The sequence below is a fragment of the Mesoplodon bidens genome (assembly GCF_964165515.1).
Source record: "Mesoplodon bidens genome assembly, chromosome: 3".
Taxonomy (NCBI): Eukaryota; Metazoa; Chordata; class Mammalia; order Artiodactyla; family Ziphiidae; genus Mesoplodon; species Mesoplodon bidens.
The window spans coordinates 104171273-104191483 of NC_138178.1; the positions used below are offsets into that span (position 1 = coordinate 104171273).

The 20211-nt window shown below is 53.8% G+C and overlaps 2 protein-coding genes across 4 annotated transcripts in view; both read right to left on the reverse strand.

Annotated features, from left to right (window-relative positions):
• Positions 1 to 6503: 6503 nt before the first annotated feature.
• CEBPE (CCAAT enhancer binding protein epsilon) lies at positions 6504 to 7939 on the reverse strand (the record flags this gene model as incomplete). The annotated part of the gene is made up of 2 exons (XM_081229838.1): positions 6504 to 6839; positions 7430 to 7939. 2 exons carry the CDS (start codon positions 7937 to 7939, stop codon positions 6504 to 6506), a joined length of 846 nt encoding a protein of 281 aa, XP_081085964.1.
• A 4786-nt stretch (positions 7940 to 12725) lies between these two features.
• SLC7A8 (solute carrier family 7 member 8) overlaps positions 12726 to 20211 on the reverse strand; it is a 57407-nt gene continuing 49921 nt past the window's right edge. For 2 of the 3 annotated variants that reach the window (XM_081229048.1, XM_081229049.1), the window contains exons 8-11: positions 18936 to 19032; positions 17072 to 17221; positions 15406 to 15583; positions 12726 to 14900 (exon numbers count right to left, since the gene is read on the reverse strand). In XM_081229048.1, coding sequence (XP_081085174.1) covers positions 14755 to 14900; positions 15406 to 15583; positions 17072 to 17221; positions 18936 to 19032 — 571 coding nt within the window. In that variant the 3' untranslated portion in view covers positions 12726 to 14754. The remainder of the gene's footprint in view (positions 14901 to 15405; positions 15584 to 17071; positions 17222 to 18935; positions 19033 to 20211) is intronic. The other variant, XM_081229050.1, reaches the window with a different exon arrangement.

Sequence of the window (20211 nt, forward strand, 5' to 3'; positions counted from 1 at the left end):
GAACAGGATGAGAAAGATAAGGATGAGGAGTGAGAATGGGGTAAGGAGAGGATGAAGGTGTTAAGAGACGCTGGGGTTTGAGAGGATGAGGATGGAGATGAGAAAGAGGATGTGGAGGAAGGAAACTAGGGATTAGGGAAGAGGATGTTAATGTGGGGTGGAGTGAATGAGAGGATGTGGGATGTGGGACGGGGGTTGTGGAGAGAGGATGGGGCTGAGCAAGGCAGCCATCCAAGTGGTGTCATCATCCATATGGATGCTCCATCCAGGGTGGCCACTTCTCAGTTCCTTCACCCTCTCATCTCTTACATGCTTCTCATCCACCTTAGCAAGCCACCCCCAGGGTCAGACCCAGGCCTTATCATCACCAGAAACTGCAGTAACTATGAAATAACTGAATCAAACATCCCACTCTCTGATATGATCTCCTTTCCTTATGGTTTGTTTGCTCAAGCCGGCTCACTGCTGCTGTTCTACAAGCTCATTGAAGAACCACTGGCCCTTCCTGTCTCTTCACCTCTCCTTATCCGCCCTAAGTTCCAGGTTCACCACGAAATCCCTCCCCTTCCCTGTCTGTCCCGTCCATCCTGCCTCCCTGGGTGAACCCCATGCCCAGATGAACCCAACATCTGTCTTGTCCATACTTGTTCCCGAGCAGCTAAGGACCACTGAAGGAAGTCCCTCCAGAGGACAGACTGTTGTCGCCTAAAATTGTCATCTTAGACTTCATTTCAACTGGCCGCTTCCAAGCCAGAAATCTCAGGTCCCGCTTCCACTCTCAGAAGCTGGGATTTTACACTTTTAAGCCTTTCTGAGAGCTTCCCGCTCAGTCACTTGCAGTCACCTCTTCTTTCATGGTAAAAATAGAAGCCATGAGACAGGAACAACCTCAGCGGGCTACAGACCTGTTTGTATCTGCGTCTGCTGCATCTCTTCTCTTTCACCTTAGGAGAGAGGAAATGTCTTCTTCCTTTGGAAGGTGTTTCCTCCCTCTGATGCTCTGCATCCCCTTGAGCGAGATCCGGCCTCAGCCCCTCTCTGACCTCACCTCTTCCCCTCAGTCTAGTCTGCCCTCGACCCCAGCCTCTGTCAATGGCCGGGAAGGACCTGCTTGGGGCCTAGGCAGAGCTGCTGTCTCTGCTGGGAAGCCCCACTTTCTGCCAGACTGACTCCTACTCACCTTTGAGATATCTGCTTACATGTTACTTCCTCAAAGAGCCTTTCCTGACCCTCACATTTAAATCAGGTTCCCTTATTAATATCTGTCACAGTCACTCTTTACTTCTGCCCCATAGCACTGCCTGCAATTTAGAATGATCTATTTATTTGTGGTGGTATGTTTGTCTGGCCCCCTCATGAATTTGTAAGCCCCGGAAGGGCAGGGACAGTCCTTCTTGCTTATCCTGTAGCTCCTATGACAAGCAAGGTGCCTGGAGTAGGGGTTATTAAGTATTTTTATAGCAAATGAATGAATAAATGAGTGTGATGAGAAGGCAGGAGGGAGGTGAGGGAGGAGGGAGCGTGAGGACGGAAGATGGAATCGAGGAGGGTAGATGGAGAGTGAGGGGAAAGGATGGTGCTGAGGGCAGCGTGCAAAGGTGAGGCTGGGGATGAAGGGGAGGAGGTGAGAGAGGACCAGGAAGAAGGGGTCCTCACCCTGAGTCTGGTTAAGGCTTCCAGACCCTGAGTGGGCTGCCCTGGAGCTCTCCCTTGGCCATGCTGCTTGCGAGGTTTGAAGGCAGGGCCGGTGGGCGGGGCTAGACTTTATCTTGGGGCGCAGCCCTAACCTCAGATGGTGACAGAGCTGGCGCCAGCAGGGGTTTTGCAAACCGTCCCGATTGCAGCAGGGCCAGCAGTCTCACTCAGGACGGCGGATGGGGCCTGGGCTTATCTCCCGAGTGCAGTCCTAACCTCAGATGGTGACAAAGCGGGAGCTACAGGCGTTTTGCAAACCGTCCCGATTGCAGCAGGGTTGGATGGTCTGGCCAGGGGTGACAGTGCAAGGTGTGGGGAGCAATAGGGTTTTGGACAGTTTGGGGCTTTGGGGTGAAGCTTGGCTTGTGGGGTTGGGGGATCCATGCTATGTATGGCTGGCCTCTACCTAGCTCAGATCCATGTTTCTAAAAGAGAAGGGGAGGTTACAGCGCTGTAGGGGGGGTGTCTCCCTAGTCGGAAGCTTTCCTTCTCCCAAGTCCTAGGACGCTTCTGCTGCTCCCTGAAGTCAGAATTGATGGCCAGGTGCAGCCATTTTCCTCTGAAAATACCCATCATTTCCCCATGGGGTAGTCTCAGGGAACTTCTGATGGGCCTTCTCAATGAGCCGCTCATTGATGTTTTTCTGGGGCCAAGCCAGGTCTGCTTATAGCAGCAGCTGACAGAGGCAGCCTGGAGTCCTGTCCGGGTCCGACCCTTCCCACTGGGGTGCAGCCCTGCTGAGTCCTGAGAGGAAAGGTCTGCCTGCTGGGGGTGATAGGAAGTGACTGGCCTGGAGAAGGTGCACAGGCCCTCGGCCAGCCTTGGCTATTGTTGCCTCAGCATCTCCTGTACAGTCCCCTCCATGGCTTGGGGCAGGGTAGGGAGTGGAGGTGAAGAGGCCCCTTTCCACCCTCACAGCCCCAACCGGGATCTTGCAACACTGGGATGGGGGCCCTGGGGGCCCAGGCATGTGGCAACCCGTGGGGGTGGGGTGGGGAGGTGTGCACCGAGCAGGGGGAGCGGCTTTCACAAGTCCGAGCTGCCACCGGGGACTGACCTTGGCGGGCTCACCTTGGGCAGCTTCCTCCCTCTTGGCGGTATCTCCAACATCCTACCTTCTCCTCCTCTGCTTCCCAGGGGCCTGAGATCCTGTCCGTCAGCTCAGGACTATCATGCTGGTCCCTAGTTTTGCCCAGGAAGGAAAAGTGGGCCCGAGCTGTGGATCGTAAAGCCAAGGGAACGCACGTGTGTGCTGTTTGGACCTTGATTTGCCGGTTTTCCAAAGTTCTCGTGACCCCGCCCTGGGCCTCGAACCTTCCCCAGGCAGGGGTGAGGCTACCCGCCCTTCCTGGGGGTGCCTTCTTTCTGCAGCCTCTGGACCCCGCGGACCCTGTGGACACTGCGGCATCTCCGCCCGGCATGGCATGGGGAGCCTGCTCCTTAGGGATGGTCCGCAGAGGGAATGAAGACGGTCCTGGAGGGAGGGAGACGGTGTTCTTGTGTACCCTTCCTCCTGCTTTCTATTTCTCCAGCCTCACCCGGTTTCCTTTCTTTTTTTGGACCGTGACACCTCGGGGCCTTGGCATTTGCTCTCCTCTCTGCTCTCCTTTCCCCCAGTTTGGCACATCTGCCTCCTCCTGGACATTTTTAAGGTTTCGACTTCAATGTCACCTCCTCCGAGAAGCCTTCCTTGACCACCCCAGCTAAAACAACCTCCCTGGGCTTCCCTGGTGGCACAGTGGTTAAGAATCCTCCTGCCAATGCAGGGGATATGGGTTTGAGCCCTGGTCCGGGAAGATCCCACATGCCGCGGAGCAACTAAGCCTGTGTGCCACAGCTACTGAAGCCCACGTACCACAACTATGAAGCCTGCATGCCTAGAGCCCATGCTCCGCAACAAGAAAGCCACCGCAATGAGAAGCCCGTGCACCGCAAGGAAGAGTAGCCCCCGTTCGCCGCAACCAGAGAAAGCCCACGTGTAGCAATGAAGACCCAGTGCAGCCAAAAATAAACAAATAAAACAAAACAAAGCAAACAAACAAAAAACCACCTCCCTTTCTGCTGGTTTAGTAGGTTTCCCCAAGGGGCATATTCAGAGGGGGTAATTCATGAATGTATAGAGGTGTGAATTGTCAGGCTTAAGGGACAGCTGCAGAAGTGGTAAGCTCCAGCAGTAGCAGAGAGCCATCACCACCCCCAGGCTGTGAGGGCAGCTGCAGAGACTACCTGTCCTGTCCCTAGGAGTTGGGGGCTAAGCACCTGACTTCCTTCTGCCACCCACAATCTCCTGCCCTGCCTGAACACGACAGGTGGAGGGGTCCTTCAGCCAAGAGTTGGGTTTGGTCACCACAGTGTTCTCAGCACCTTGCAAGGGCTTGACACAGGAAAGATGCTCAACAAATACTTGTTGAATAAGTTACCTTGGCTCAAACCAGTTGAGGTCAGGTTAAAACCTCAGGGTTAAAAGTGTGACTTCCGGCTACCTGTCATTTCCCCGGGGTACGATCTGCCACAGAGGATCGAGGTGTGCCTGCCACTCGGCGTCAGGCAGGGACCAGGTGTTCTCTTCTCTCAGCTGGGGCTGTGGCTCTTCTCCAGACCTGGTGCCAGACACCCGCCCTGAGGAGCCCCCGGGTGCTGTGGGCTGGGAGGAGACACAATTCAGAACTGTGGGAAAGAAGCTTGGGGCTGATGCTGAAGCGACCCAGGTCCCATCACCCAGAACCTTGAAAATAAGTCCAGGGGCAGTGGTCTTGACCTGCGAGGAGGAAATCCAGTGGTTGAGTCACTTACCATGCTCTGTACAAACCTCCTTTATGCAACGCATTTCCCTGGGCTGAAAGGAAGGTGTGGGATTCTCAGGCATCCACAGAGACAGGTGTCTCTTTCTTCCCAACTCAGGTAGAATAAACCATCTAGCGAGGTTCAGATCTGTCTACCCAAACCAGACCTGGGGCAGGGGTATCTAGAGCACAGATGTAGGGGAGATGGTGCCTGAGAGACACAGAGGCAAAGGCAGGAAAGAGACTGAGTCCTGGGCGAGGCAGGCGTGGTACACCTGGATGTCCTCAATGTGGGAAGGCTCTGACACTGGGTAGGTGGAGGTGCGGGGAGAGAGAGAGGAGAGAGCGGACCGGGAGGATCCAGACCCAGTCTCTCTCCCTCTCAGAAGGTTATTCCTTGGTGTCTAACACTGCTTTCTCAACAGTGGCCTATAAGTCATTGGTGGCCTAGGAGAGACTCTAACCAGCCCATCTTGTGTCTCATGTCCCTGACTCTGGCCCCACACTGTTCCATAGGCCTCCGAGGGGAGGGTGTGAGGGCAAAGTAGAGACAGGTGCGTGTGTGGAGACAGCAGAGCCCACCTGGGTGAGCTTCCGGAGAATGTCTCTTAATCCCTTGGCTGTCAACTGCTTTATCTATCAAATGTGGCCCACACTATCTTGTTGTCTGAGGGTAAAACCTACCAGATGATCTCTTGAGATCTCTTCCAGCCCCTCTTGAGATCTGTGATTTTACAGAGCTAATTTTGGTTCTGCCTCTAACCCATTGTAAGACTCTGGGTAAGTCCCTTCCCTGTCTGAGACCTCAGTTTCCTCACCTGCAAAATGAGAAGTTTAGATGAGATCTCTGAGGTCCTTTCAGTTCTAGCAAAAGAGAATGATTACAAGTATTTGTTCTCACCATATGCCAGGCCTTGTTTATCTATGAATGTACAGCGTTACTACGCCTTCCATTTTGCAGATGAGGAAACTGAGGCACAGAGAGAAGTAACTGGCACGAGGTCACACAGCTAGAAAGTAGCAGAGGGAAATTCAAACTGAGGCTGTCAAGCACTGCCCTCTTATGGCTCTCAGGCTAGAGTTCAATGAAAAAACTGTTCTCCACATGGGGTTTCACTGCACAGGTGTGTTGTCATCCTCCTCGTTACCAATTTTCTCGTATACGAACAGGTCTCAAGGCCTTTCCCAACTAATTCGGCCCCCAAGCACTCAGATTCTTTAGGGAACCGAAGGCCCAGGGAACGAGGGACAAAGGTGGGAGCGGGTGGGTTGGAGGCATGGGGCTCTGTCAGTCTGGCAGACTGAAGTTTGGGAACTGTGAAGGGATTGAGTCCCGGATCAAGAGCTAAGGGACCATAAATACATCAGAACCATCTGGAATTTTCCCTTGATCTCCTGGGGCAGGAACTCCCAGACCTATACGTCAAGGTGAGATAGAACAGGGCTGAGGTCAGCAGGCCCAGGCAGGAGGGACTGGAGGTACTGGGATCTCCCTGTGAGCCACAGAGCTCTGCTAGGGGAGTGTTCAGAGGCTGCTCCAGGTCCTGTGGGGTGGGGATAGAGTGGGCCGGGTCGGGGGAGAGAAGAGCAGAGGGAGAGGTACAGGGCCTGGCTGTGCGGTGCACTGTGGGAGAGCTGTGGGCAGCTTGTCTGCTGAATTTCCTGAATGTTTATTTGGGCCTGGAATCAAGAGGTATGCAGGCCTAGCCTCGTGCATTCCCTATCTTTGGAGTCTCCCATCTCTCTCTCTCTCTCTCTCTCTCTCTCTCTCTCTCTCTCTCTCTCTCTCACACACACACACACACACACACACACACACACACACACACGGGCCCAGTGTACAGCCCCAGCACCGTGCCATAGTGCAGTTTTATTCAGCCACAGAATCATTATGCTGGGGCCCGCCCTCCTCCTTGTCTTGCCCCCCGCTGCCATTTGTCCATGGTCTTTGTCTCTGACTCGGCCTGTGGGGCCTCTAGGGTGAGGGTCCCCAGGGGGCTGGTGCCCACAGTCTGCCAGGCGGGCTCAGCTGCAGCCCCCTACACCCTTGATGAGGTTGGCGGCCTCAGGGATCTGGCGGAAGAGGTTGCGAAGGGTGTCCAGCTCTTGGGTCAGCTGCTCCACGCGGCTGCGCAGACGCTCATTCTCGGCCATGTACTCTAGCACCTTCTGCTGCGTCTCCAGAATGCGCCTCTTGGCCTTGTCCCGGCTCTTGCGCACCGCGATGTTGTTCCGTTCGCGCCGCAGCCGGTACTCCAGGCTGTCTTTGTTCACGGCCTTCTTGCCCTTGTGTGAGGCGCCAGCCGGTGAGGGTGCCTTGAGGAGGGGGCTGCAGGGGGGCGCGGCAGCCGCCAAAGGGGCCTGGAGGGGAAGGTACAGAGGGACAAGAGTGAGGGCTGTGGGGAAGTAGAGCAAAGGTGGGGCAGGAATCCCAGTGGTCAGAGCACACTTGGAGCGTCAGAGGGATGTGGGATTCAGAGCCAGCTCCTGGCCCCCAGTAGAACAGCCACTTCCCTGCCAGACGTACAGTGTCCTCTGCTCTGACCCAAACTCCCTTTCACGTCCCCACACTCTCTGAGGACCTTTCCTTCCATCTATCTTGAGTCTCCAGTTCTATCATCAGCGGGCATTCCCTCTTCTAGAAGCAGGAGGTGACACAGAAATGAGAGGAGGGGGCTGGTGGGCAGCAGAGAAGCTGGCGGGGGGTGCGTGCTGAGATCAGGGCAGGTCAACTGGTCACAGGGACTGCAGAACACATTGGTTCCGGTCACACAGTGGGGATCGGCGGGGGAGTGAATTCACAGAGCAGCCAAGAGGGGTTATGACTGGGTGGCGAACACAGAGGGCTTGTGGTGTGTCGATTTCACAGAGCAACACCACACACAGACCCCATCCACACGGGCCTCCCTCCAGCCCCTGGGTGGTGGGGAGGAGAATTGAGCCACTCTTACCTTGAGGACGCGCAAGGGCTGGCTGGGTGCTGCCAGGGCCGGGGGCAGGTGCATGGCCGTCTGCCCACAGTGCGCCACTTGGTACTGCAGAGGGTTGTAGCCGCTGCGGCTGGCCCCCCGGCTGCCCTCGGGCCCCCGAGGCTCCTCCTTCACAGCCACAGCCCTGGGGTCGTAGCTCCCTGGGGTGCTGTAGATGCCAGGCCCCAAGGCCTTCCTGTCGGGGCCGAAGGTATGTGGAGGGTAGGCGAAGGGCCGCGGGTCAGGCGGCAGGTAGTGGGGGAAGGCAGGGGTTCCAGGGCCCTTAAGGCCTCGGGCCTCAGGTGCCGGCTTCACAGCAAAGAGGTCAGAGAGGAGCTGTTCCTCCCCAGACTCGATGTAGGCAGACAGATCGATGGAGGCCTCATGCTCACACATGTCCCCCAGCTCCCCAGGCCCCACTCGGGCCCCTGAGAACTCAAGTGGCTGCTGGCCAGCCCGGGGCTCGCACTCGTAGTAGGTCCCGTGGGACATGGCCGGCCCGCCCCCTCGGCTCCCCGCCCCTGGCCGCCTTGCTCTTGGGGCGCCCTTTGGGATGCTCGGCTTGCTGTCTCCCCCTGCCCTAGATCTGCCCTCTCCGATCTCCGCTGTCACCCACTCCTGTGTGGCTTCTCTCCTCCCTCCTCTGCTGTTTCCTTTTCCTTCCTCTGTAGTCAATGCCTCTTTTCTCTTCCCTTTTTTCCCCCCGCTCTCCCTGGGGTGACTCAGGGAGGGGCAGGGCACACCGCAGAGGGAGGGATGCAGGCTTTAAAGAAATGGGGCCCCTGGCCTATTTAAGCAGTTGGGGGTACTCTGGTTAGGCTCCAAGCCAGGGTTCTGAGATGCCCAGGAGCTGATTCTTCTGGGAATGCCTCCCCCTCCCTGTCGAGTCCAGGGGATTCCAGAATCCTCCTTGAGGGCAACACCTTACTCTGAGTATCCTCCTCCCTCCAACTTCCAAAAAGTCCTGTGCAGAATGAGTGCCCAGTCAGAAGGAACAGAGGAAACCCTCTTCCAGTGCTGACCCCCAGCCTGATCTGAGCTCCTCCCTGGACACGCCTCCCTCCCTCGCAGTCCCCCCGCTACAGTGCTGGTCTCCACCTACCCCCAGGGCCACTCAGTTCTTTTTGTAGCCCCACCTCTCCGAGCCACTCTCCTGGGTGCAAGCCAGGGGGTGTTGTTTGAGGGGTTTAGGAAGTAGTGATGTCTGGGACCAAGCCGTACACTAGGGCTTGTCTTGGGGCGCAGAGCAGGCTCTTTTTGCTAGGTTTTTGCACAGGGTCTGTGTAACAGCCCAAGCCCTCACGATTTTCCAGCCCAGGCTAGCTCTAGCAGCCTGGCACCATCCCTGACTGCCCAGGCTCAGCTGAGGCACCTGGTCAGGGCTTGGGCCTTGTGCCCCAGACCCTGGCAGCCCCAGAAACTGACAGCTGCACTCCTCCGGTGGCTCCAGCGCCTGGCCTGCACTGCCAGAGCCTCGGGCTGGCTCTCTGCCCCACTCGGGTCCTGAGGGCTCTGCCCGCTTCCTGTGCCGCAGGGCTCAGGCGCTCGCAGCAGCTCAGTTTGCTCTTTTTCCTTCTGCATGGCCGTTCTCTGACCTCTCTTGGGTCCACTTCCTCTTGTGAGGCTTGAGAAGCCTTCTCTTTTGTCATCACCTCTTCCTGGGGCTCTGTTTCAGGGTCTCGTGGAGAAGCCCATGGCGCGCTCTCTGTGCTTTTAGTTTCAGATGGGGGCCCCCTCTCCCTTCCCTTTTCTCTTTCCTCTGGGAACTACCCACTCCCTCCTGTCAGAGGTACTGCTGTGGTCCTGCTTTTACCTGTTGCCTTTCATCTGCAAAAGGGACTATAGGTACAGTGAGAAGGAAAGGACACGTAGAAATGTGTCACTGGCTCTTCGGTCACCAACAAATGCTGTGAGTGCCCTGTGGAGGCCAGAAGGTTTTGTAAGTCAGGCAAGTCAGGCCAGGCCTCAGTGGTGCAAATGCAGAGGGGCTGTGTACAGCATTGGATGCTAAAATAAAGTATGCAGGCAGAGACAGGGCTGTCTGCAAATCAGGCAATTACACCTCTATTTAGCGTTCTCCCCTCCCCTCCACCCCCACGCTCTCTGTGCATACCTTGAGATATTTTCTCTGAAAGCCCTGACCTGGCCTGAGGAGATCTACTTGCACCCAGGAGACAGATCTCAGGTCCCAGACAGGGAGATTTCTGCCTTCTCTCCATTTCAGAGCACGCTGTGGCAAACAGGTACCAAAGCTGAGCTGCTCCAGTTTGGCAGCAGTGCCTCAGTTAAACACCAGGTGGTAATATTGCCCCAAAATTCAGGACTCGAGGGGCCACTGTGGTCAGGAATCAGGTGAACCGGCAGAGGGCAGCCTCCCACAGCCCTGGCAAGGGCAAGACGCCCGGAAGGAGGAAGAGGAAACATGGCCGAGATGGGGGTCTTGCAGGTTATAGGGAGAGTGGGCAGGCGGAGAGGACCAGGGCCAGGCCCTTGTCTCAGTGAGGAGGAATTCTATTCACTCCGACGATGAACTAGTGATGATAGTTAAGGCCTTGCATTTTCTGGTGTTATGCTTTTTCAGTCATTGAAACATACCTTTTTGCTTGCAGACCATTTCCCTGTGAATCAGATAGGAAAGTAAGCAAGATAGACGGTGTACTTATCCTTGCTTTATAAAGGAGGAAAACGAGGCTGAGAGGCGGCCACCCAAGGTCAGGCAAGGCTGTGGCGCTGACGTGGAGGGGAAGGGCAGGGGTCTAGTTCTTAAAACCCCCCGGGGAAGAAGGGCTAGGGAAAGGGGGAGCTGTGTGACTCAGAGAGCTTTCTTTGCCCTCAGTCCGGCACCCTGGGGGAGGGCGAGACTGCGTCAGGAGCGGGCGAGCCGGGGCTGGAGGAAGCTGGGAGGTGTGCAGATAGGCCGGCAGGAAATGAGAACGCTCGGAGCTCCGCCGTGGAGGAGATAAGTGATCTCGGCCCCTCACCTCCCTGGCTGACGTTGCCGCGTTTCCCAGTAACCGGGGCGCTCTGGACGTCTGGGCAGGGAAGGAGGGGGCGCTGGAGGGGAAGGGGGTAGGGAGGGCAGTGCTAGTCAAGGGCTGGGGGATTCTTGGGTGCTGCGGAGTTGCTCAGGAGCGGATGGAAGCCCCGCCGTGGTCCCTTGGTCAGCAGGATCATTTTCTCCCTGCAGCTGCTGCTGCTACCTGTGTGCATTAACTGAAACAAAGCCCCTGTAGTATCTTAATGACTTTGTAACAGGCCTCAGTTCAAACACCACCTCTTTCACCAAGTCCTTCCAACAGGGAGGCAGCGAGCATGTCAGGTAGAACCTGGCTCAGATCTCCCTGTCACCTACCACTCGGTGACCTTGGGCCAGTTACTTAATCTCACTTGTAAAATGGCAGTAGGAATGCCTACTTTGTCGGTTGTTTAATTAAACTTTGAATAAGATAATGTATGGAAAGCAAGTGGTCTCAGCCAGTCAGTCTCCTTCCGGCCCTCTGACTGCCCCCCTGAGGGGTTTATCTGTGTCTCCTGAGTGACACGCTACCTGCAGCTTTGTCTGAAGCCTCAATTGGACAGGTATTTTTGCACGTAGGTCCCAGGCACTGCGCAGGGCGGGTCCAGCCCTGCCTGCAGACAGGCAGAGTGGGCAGTGATCTGTGATGTGCACACATACGTGCCATGTGCATTCTTATCTTCTTTCCCCCAAAGACTATTTGCTCCTTAAAGGTAGGTCAGATACTTTTTCAGCTAGGGTGACCACATTGCCTGAACTAAAATTAAGGACAGGTGGGTTGACATACATGAATGTTCTTACGGAGACAGTGAAACAAAATATTTGAAGTCTGTGCTGACTTGGAAAATTCAAGAGTAAGTTTGCTATTCCCACAGCGTATAGCAAAATCCTGGATACAATGGTTAGAGAAATATTTATTGTTTGACTACATTAATAAATGAATGCATAAGCAGCTGTGATTTCCGTGACCTCCAAAGGCTCCCAAATTCCCCAAGATCAGAGCGTCTGAAATTCCTCTCATTAAAGTGACTGACAGGGTTAAGACAGCGTAAAGGCCCAGGTTAAAAATAAATGCATGTTGCCTAGGAGGAGACCCACATTTGCCCTTTTGAGCAGGTTGAAAAGATCAGCAAGTGTCACCTTACAAAAGAGAGGGGGGCCCCCAGGGACAGGTGTCTCCAGGGACTGAGAAAGGTTGGGGAGGGCTGGACTTGCTGGAATGGGGTGACATGAGGAAGCCTCAGGCAGCCTGGGGAAAGGAAAAGTGTGTGTTGGGGAACTGGGGGAATCCCCAAGGGGGATGTGACGCTTGGAGAAGGGCCTCTTGCACAAGACTGGCCTCTGCCCAGTTTGCTCTCACTCTTTTGGGACAGCCATGGGCTGGGAGATTCAGGAACCCTTTGAGATTAGATTCAGTCCTCTTTTTTCATCCCTCTAAAAGGGCTAAATAGGTTAACTGACTTGCCTAAGGACACACAGCTGTTTGGTGGCTGGGCTGGGTCTCAGAGCCAAGTGTCTGTGCCCCTGTGAATGGCAAGCCTCCAGCCTCAGTCTAGAACGCCAGCCACAAAACAGGCGTGTTGGGGCCAGACTGGGAGTGGAGGCCTCTTGCCTGCCAGTGTCCTCACAGCGTTCCAGATGGTGAAGGGTGACGCCTTAACACACCCCTCAGCCCCCTGCCCCCGGCCCTGCCTCCTCCGCATGTCTGTCAGCAGTGCTGGCTCTGGAATGATGCTATCTCAGGACAGGCAGCTGGGAGGGCTGCCCACAAAGGAGGGGCTCCGAGCAAGGACTAATCCTGTCAACTTCCTCCAGCGATTAACCCAGAGCGCCAGGAGGTACTTGTCCTTACCTTGACTGCTTCCTCCTCTTTCCTGATCCCTCAGCCCTCCTAGTCTTTCACTCGGACAGCTGAGTGGACCCCACCTCACCTCCCAGTCCCTCCCATCAAGCCCCTGGCATCCAGCTGGGTGCTCTCCTAACTGCCTATCCCCCCACCCTCACTGGGGTCTCTCCACAGGCTCAGCCTGTCCCTTCCTGATGCCTTCCCCTCTCTCCACTCAGCTTGGTGCTGTCTGTCGCCCATGTTCCCACCCTGGGTAAGGATGAGTTTCTTCTTCCCAGATAGTTTGCAGGCTCTCAGCATAATACATAGGCAGGAGGTTAACACTCGTGACTTCACAGAAGCAATGAGAAAGTTTTCGGTTCAAAACGAGAGGGAGCTGTTAAAACGCGCTGGCATTGGGCCCTGGGACAGCTTGAAGCTATGGAGCGCAAGGGCTTTCAGGAATGCCATCCTGGAAGGAACCTGGCAACCAAAGACCTCCCTCCTGACAGAGACGGGAAGTGCCTGGCGACTCTGTCTTGGAAGGTCATTGAATTATTAACACCACCAACTTCATTTCCATTTAAAATTTTATTACATCAACAGAAAAAAAAAAACCTTCACAAAACAAAACACACAACTAAAACCTAAACCAACTCAAAGACAGAAGATTATTATCCAGGTATAACTAAAACCCTCCCCGAAAAAAAAACACAAAACCTTAAAAATCCAAAAGAAATAGAAATGCCAGCTTCAAAAATATTTATCCAAAAAGTAAGGCATCCACTTTACAAAAAACAATAATTGAAGGAGGTTGGAGGAATGAGAAGAGGGAACAAGAGGATGGTCCCCTGACCCTCCAGGGGCCAGCCCCAGTCTGCCTGGAGTCCACTCTGAAGGGACCACGACTTGGACCAAACCCGCATCTTACCAATGCAGGCCGGGTGGGAAGCTGGGAGACCCAAGTGGGCCAGGAGGACTCCCCAGGTTTTCCAGTTTCAGCAGACAGGATGGGGAGTTGGGAGAAGGGGGGGACTCCTGCTTGGGATAAAAGAATCCCAGTCCTTAGCACAACAGGTGTGGCTAGGAGGCTGCAAGAGCCCAGGGCAAACACCAGCACCTTCTTTGGAGCACAGGGAATGGCAGCTTCTGCCTGCAGGACAGGATGGCTACAAGTCTACAAACCATAGAGAACGGGCTTTTCCGAGAGCCTCCAAAGTGGGTACCTTCTGCCACTGTCCTCTCATCCTGTCTTGGAAGCTGTCCAGACAGGACAGTGGTGTGAGCAGAAAGGAGGGAGGGGTTATCTGAGTTGGGGGAGGAACTGGCCTTCAGAATACACTTTCTTCCCAAACAGTCTCCGAGGTGATGGGATGGGTACCTCTGGGGAGATGGGAAATAGCCCTCCCTCCCTGGAAGGCTTTTCATGCCAGGTCTGACCAGAGGGCTGGAAATAAGGGGGTATTTTTAGGTCCAGTTCTTGGATGGGAGGTGACTTAAGGCTGATTTGGCTGGACTTTCAGGCATGAAGGGCTTGGGGAGCCTTCACACCCCAGGAGCCAAAGTCCAGAGAGGAGGAGAAGGGCAAGATGGGGGTGCCGGCAGTGCCGGCTGCCTGGGGCTGTGCTGGAGCATCACTGCGGGGGTAACAGGGTGGCGGGCTCCTTCCCATGGGGGTGGGAGGGAGGAAGAGAGGAGCTGCTTTGTCATTAGGAGAGAAATGTCCGTTACATTGGAAATAAGCAGCTTTCTGGCTTCAGGAAGCTTTGGCACTGAGTTGGGGGGAGGAGGCAGGGGCAAGGCTGGGTTTCTACAGTCTGAGCCTTTCCCAATCTGTTCCACAGGCCCGGCCGGGGTTAGGGGAGGGGGCAGTCCTCCTGCCCATTGGTCCTTAGGTCAGTGGGGAGATGCTGTCCTGACAGGAACCTCACTCTGCACAGAAGGCCCAGGCTGGGGGGTGGGGGTGTGTGGAGGGAGGATGGGGAGGGGTGGGGCAGAGGGAAGCATCACCTCTGAGGTCACTGGTGAAGGGAGGGGCACTTGGGTCTCTTCAGCTGACCTTTAATGGTGACAGATTCGCTCGAGTCTGTCCCCAAGTGACTCACTGTTGCTGCCACTTCTCTTGGAGCTGAGGCCTCCCTCAGCCTCAGGAATGGGGAGGGAAGGCAGCCCTGAACTCAGGTTCCGGAGGAAGGGACTAAGGGTGTGGGCCCAGGAGGGAGGGCCGTGTAGGGCACCCCTGGAAGCTCCACTGCTTTAGACACAGGCCTAGAGGGTGAGAGGAGGCTGGATCTTTGGGTCCAAATGTCAGTATCTTTGTTTATAGTTTCTCACCACCCACACCCAGGTCCTGCCCCTGCTTGACAGAGGCAGAGGGGTGTGTGTGTGTTTGGGGGACCCAGGCAGGGCAGGAGGGCAGAGAGGGGGATGAAGGAGGAGGGAAGCAGCTGAGGGGGGGGGTGGTCCTCAGGGCTCCTCTGCATCCTTGTCGTTGGGGGCAGCGGGCTGCTGCTGCTGCTCCATGTCCTCATGGAGCTCCTCTGTCCCTGAGGCCTCCTCCACCTTGGGGTACACAACCATACACATCTTCTGGCTCACAAGGGTCAGCAGCTCTGCAGGAGGAGGCCACGTAGAAACCAGATCAGCGCTGAGCGTCCCACCAACTTGGCCAGCCAGACCAGGGCCCTTCCCAGCTCTCCTGCTGCAGCGTTTGGCCTCAGCTGAGCCGCCAGTGCCAAGAGGGGACTCCCTCTCCAGGAGACGGTCACCTCACCTACCTCCTCCGTCTCTGGGCAGCCTGTTTGCTGGCCGCTCCTTCTCCTCAAGCCTCCATGACCACCGACCGCCAATTCTAGGGTGTCCCCTGGTCTCCACGCAGCCCAGGACAGCTGCTATAGGATGGCCACTCTGGCAGGCCTAAGGTCTGTGCGGAAATATCCGCTGTTCTCCTCTCCTCAGAGGTCTCTGGGGAGGCACCTGACCTTTCCTGTCCCGACCCTTTCTCCAGTGCTCTATGGCCCAGGCTCCTGATCCTGGTGGGGTTCCCCAGCCAGACTGCTGACCACGCTATTCCAGACCAGGGGGCCCTCTAGCCACTCAGAATCTTCAACAACTTACCAATGAACTTATTGAAACACCGGGGCTTGTGTTGCCAGTAAACACCCAGGAAATAGACAGGCACCCCTGTCAGCATGATGGCCAGGCCGATGCCACACACCACGGGCTCCGACCACAGGCTGAAGACCAGCAGGAAGGCCCAGAACAGCAAGTAGATGATGGGGAACAGCAGGTTGATCTGTGGATCAGAGGCACCGTTACCTGCATGGATCCTATGGCCCCCAGCACCAGGGCACCTTCCCCCTTCTTCACCCACGGGGAAGCGCTTTGAGGGCAAAGCTGGGTTTCACTCAGCTCTGTGGCTCCCACACCCCGAGCCCTGATGGGGCAAGTGCTGTGTCAACAGACGTTGGCGAACGTTAGCAGTGGGACAGTTAGAGGAATGGGGGGCCTAGGGAGGGGACAATCCTCATTGTCCTCCCAGGTGGGATCAGACAAGGCCTCATCATCCAGCCGTGTGCCTGTAGCAGCCAGAGAAGCCCATGTAGGTTGATGAGCTTGCTGGTATATTGATATATGTTTGCTGAGGTCCTCGGGAGAAGCAGAGCAGGAGAAATGAGTGAGGGGCAAGAAGGAGATGGCCTGTCAGTCAGGCCCCCCTCCCCCAGCCGGCAGGATGTGGCCAATGTCCCTCCCTCTCACCAGGGACAGTCCCAATCTGTTTCAAGCAGTTTCTGCCAAGACGAGAGAAATCAGGAAACCTAGTGTGGCATAAGGCAGCCTGGGGCCTTATTTACTTCAGGAAGAAGCAAAGTCTGTGGGCCCCACCCCCTCTTGTGACCACAGGTGGGAGTCCCCTGTAGAGTCTTCAAGACTCTAGACTCATCTGCCTTTCTCCTCTTGTCCTCTCCTCTTAGAGGGTATGCGTATGGTAGGGAGATGGGGTTATTCTACTTCCTCTTCTCTCTAGCAGGCTTTCTAAGAGTGGTAGGAAAGTGGCAGAGAGATTTCGAGAGCCCTCGAGTCCTCAGCTGGCAGAATCTTCTAGAAGCATCTAGTCTGTGTTTCCAGAATAGGATTGTTCAAATAGCTCAGGGATATACCCTAGTCTTCTAATTTGCAGGAGAACCCATAGCACTCTGGCATATGTTGTTCTGAGCACTCCCATCTGCTCCTATCACAAATTCCTTGTACAATCGAGAGTTTCACCAGGCACCCTACTACGTGCAGGGCCATAGTGGTTTAAAAGGGGAGGATCACGGAAGGCTGGAGTGGACTGGGAAGCCTCAAGGAAGAGAGGTCCCTGAGTGTGGAAAATGGTTAAAATTTGGAGAGGCAGATGGGAGAAGAAAACTCATTCCGGGATGAGACGGAGAGATTGCATGAGTGAACCCAGCTACCTGGAGGGACGAGTAGGAGACTGGTCAGGTTAGAAGGTCGAGGAAAAATCAGCTGACTTTAGAGCCATAGGAAACAAAGGAATGACAGGATGGAAGTATCACTCCATCTAACCTATTCCTCCAGCTGCAGTTTGCTCTGGTCCTGTCCCCAGTGGAGAATGGAAATGGCTGCCCCATTCACACATGGCCTTTGCTTCCCAGAGGGTCTCCCACACTCATGGAGATGAAGAGCTGCAGTCAGCAGCGAGAACAAGGTGATGTAAAAATCTGAGCTTAGTTAGAACCAGTGGAGGAGGGGGAGGGGCCCCAAAGGGAGGTTTTCGCACCTTGATGGGGCGGGGGATGTCTGGCTTCTTCCACCGAAGAACTATCTGTCCAGCAATTGTGACGCCGTAGAAGAAGTAGTTGATGAAGCCCACATAGTTGATAAGTGTGTACATGTCACTGGTGACAAGCATCAGCAGGGTGGAGATGCACTGGGGGAAGTGGGAGAAGCTCATCGGTGATCAGAAAGGCATGAGGAGACTGGAGGAGCTGTTTACTGGTCGGGGCTGTTCCCCTGCCTCTAGGCAGACGATGCCATTTTATAGCAGATCTCTCAAAATGGAGACTTTACAACCTCTCCTAGAAACCCAGGTCATTGCTAACACTTTCATCACCAGGAAGTTCTTTCTCACCACATGGGTGATAATCAAAACATTGAACCACAGATACAGCAGGTACAGCATGGGCACTAACCAATCAGAACAGATATTGGCTGTAAACAACTGGACTGGCCACACTGGTGGCAGCCGGCCCTATGCCACCCTGGTCTCATTTATATTTCTTCCTTGGTTGAAGCTCAAGCTAATTTTGTTGTTTTTATCCCTTAGGGAAGGTTGTTAACTGCAGATTAAGGCTTTATTCTTGCCCTCATCCTCTTTTCCTGGTTGAGTCATCTAATTTATTTTTCTTCCTTTTCTTCTTCTTCTTTTTTTTTTTTTTTTAAATCATCAACAGTTATATAGCACTTCTTAAGTGTCAGGTTCTTTCTTTAGCATTCTACAAATATTAACTCATGTAACCCTCATAACATCCCTGTGACGTTTTCTTGATAGAATTCACTTTCTAATTTCCAAATCATCTGAGTGGCTCTCTCGGAACCATGTTCTTTCCCTCTGCTAATTTGTTTCAGGCCAACAGAAGGCTCGGTTCTCCTGTAAGATCCGATGGTGGAAATAATCGGGAAGATTTTAAGAGATGAAAAAGCCAGATTCTTACTGTACTTGCCTTGCAGTCATAGGCCTGCACCATTGGCTTAAACTGAAAAAAGTTTGTGGCTCACCGGGAGCATTGAGTCTTCTCCAGTTGCCTTTCACCACTAACCAACCAGGATGACCTTCCTCCTGTATCTGAACATTCTGAAATTCCCCCTCATGTTGTACAGCGAATGCCCTTTACCCCTGAGAGCTCTACTACCCTGGTCTAACTGCTTCCCTGGTGAACCAAAGTCATTTTTGATATTTTAGTCAGGATCCAGAAAGAAAAAAAAATAATCCCAAAGACTCATCAGGAACAAGTCTTTGCTCCTTCTGTTTGCTCCCTCTAAATGCTTCTACTCCGGGGTAATTAATTCCACCTCCATTTACCACCATTTACCATTTACCCCTCCCATCCTGAGTTTCCTTTTCTCCATTTTCGGTTCACCAGTTTACCAGTCTTCCTTTATGATTTTTCTTATTTGGTGTACCCTGAGACCAAATTTGTTTCAGTGATGTTTCCCAAGAGACTGGCAGAGCCTCCTGAAGCAGGAAGGTGGATGGGGAGGGCTGGGAGTGCGCAGTGATCAGCCAGGAGCAGAGGCCCAAAGCTGCTACCCTGTGGGTAACAGGTGCAGGGGGAGCCAAGAAAGAAGTTTCTTTGTGAGGCTGTAAAATCTTGAAGCAGCCACTTCAGCCTGACCCAAAAGTATGGGAGAACGGAATGAGTCAGCCTGGGAACCTTAAGGTATTTCAGGACTCAGGGTCTTTCCTTGCTATATCTCTTGATGTTAATCAGGCCCATGTATACCATTTGCCAGATTATTTAAGGCCCAGAGAAACCCAGGAGCACAGGGGTGACAGGGGCATGTGTGGGAACTGTGAACTCCCAGCTCAAAGCAGCACAAAGAGGAAGGGTGTGTGTAGGGCTGGCAGAGGGAGGGAACCTTACTGTGAAAAGCAAGGCTGGGATTGGGGTGCAGCGCTTCACGTGGATCATGGCCAACACACTGGGAAGGTGGCCCTCCCTGGCTCCAGCAAAGAACAGCCTGGCAGAGAGAAAAGCAGGTCAGCCTGCGATGGCCCATGGACATCCAAGGATGCTTCCTGCCTAGTCCAGCTCCCTCGTCCATGCCCACCTCTGCCCACACAGGAGCATCCCCCCTCCAGCCAGGTACCTGCCTTCTCGTGCACACCTTCCAGCCCACTAGCCAAATGACCCATGTTCACAAGGCAGGTGCAGGCAAACCAGAGGCAGTCAGTGGATAAGTGGATGGATTCTGGAGTGTGGAGACCCTGAGTGTGGTCTGGGTGGCTTTTGGGGTTACTGATGACTGTGCTGTCACTCTGTGGGTCTCTCCCAAAACCTGGAGCGCTGTAGGAGTAGCCTCTCTCCTTTGCCTAAAGCCTTAATCCCTTTAAAAATGTGCCTCCTTCCTCCTCAAGGGATATAGGTTCTTTGAGACATGGGGACTAAACTGTACATGGAAAGCCTTAAAAACATGCCTATCCTACTCAGGAAGTAGCTGCCTTTGTGGGGTGGGGAATCGGTGGTAGACCAGGAAGGGACACGTGAGAACCTGGGGGATATGTGGAAATGTTCTATATCTTGTTCTGAGTGGTAGTTACATGGTTGTCTACAATCGTCAAAACTCATCAACCTGAACACTTACGATCTGTGTATTTTATTGTATGTAAATTATACCTGAACATTTATATCCTTAAGCTATTTATTCTATTCTCCCCAAAAATCCCGAGGAAATGAATAGAGTTAGTGAAAGGTGTACAGATATTGTGATGATAAAAAAGATTGGAAATACCCTAAATGCCATAAAGTAGATGATTACATAAATTATGGTATATCTGTAAAATGGAATATTATGCAGACATAATGCTTTTGAAAAAAAATTGATTGTGTGAGAATATGCTCACAATATAGCATTAAATGAAAAAAGCAAGATAGAAAACTGTACGATTCCATGCAGTATGATTCCTATTAACTAAGATATTATTTACAGGCATGTAAAAACATTAAAATATCAACCAATTACCTCTGGGTGGTAGAATTATGAGTAACTTAAATTTTCTTTTTTAGATTTTATAAATTTAAAAAATAGGAAACTTATAATTAGAATAAATTTTTTTTCTTTTTTGTTTTTGGCTGCACTGCGTGGCAGCTTGTAGGATCTTAGTTCCCCAACCAGGGGTCGAACCCGGGCCCTCAGCAG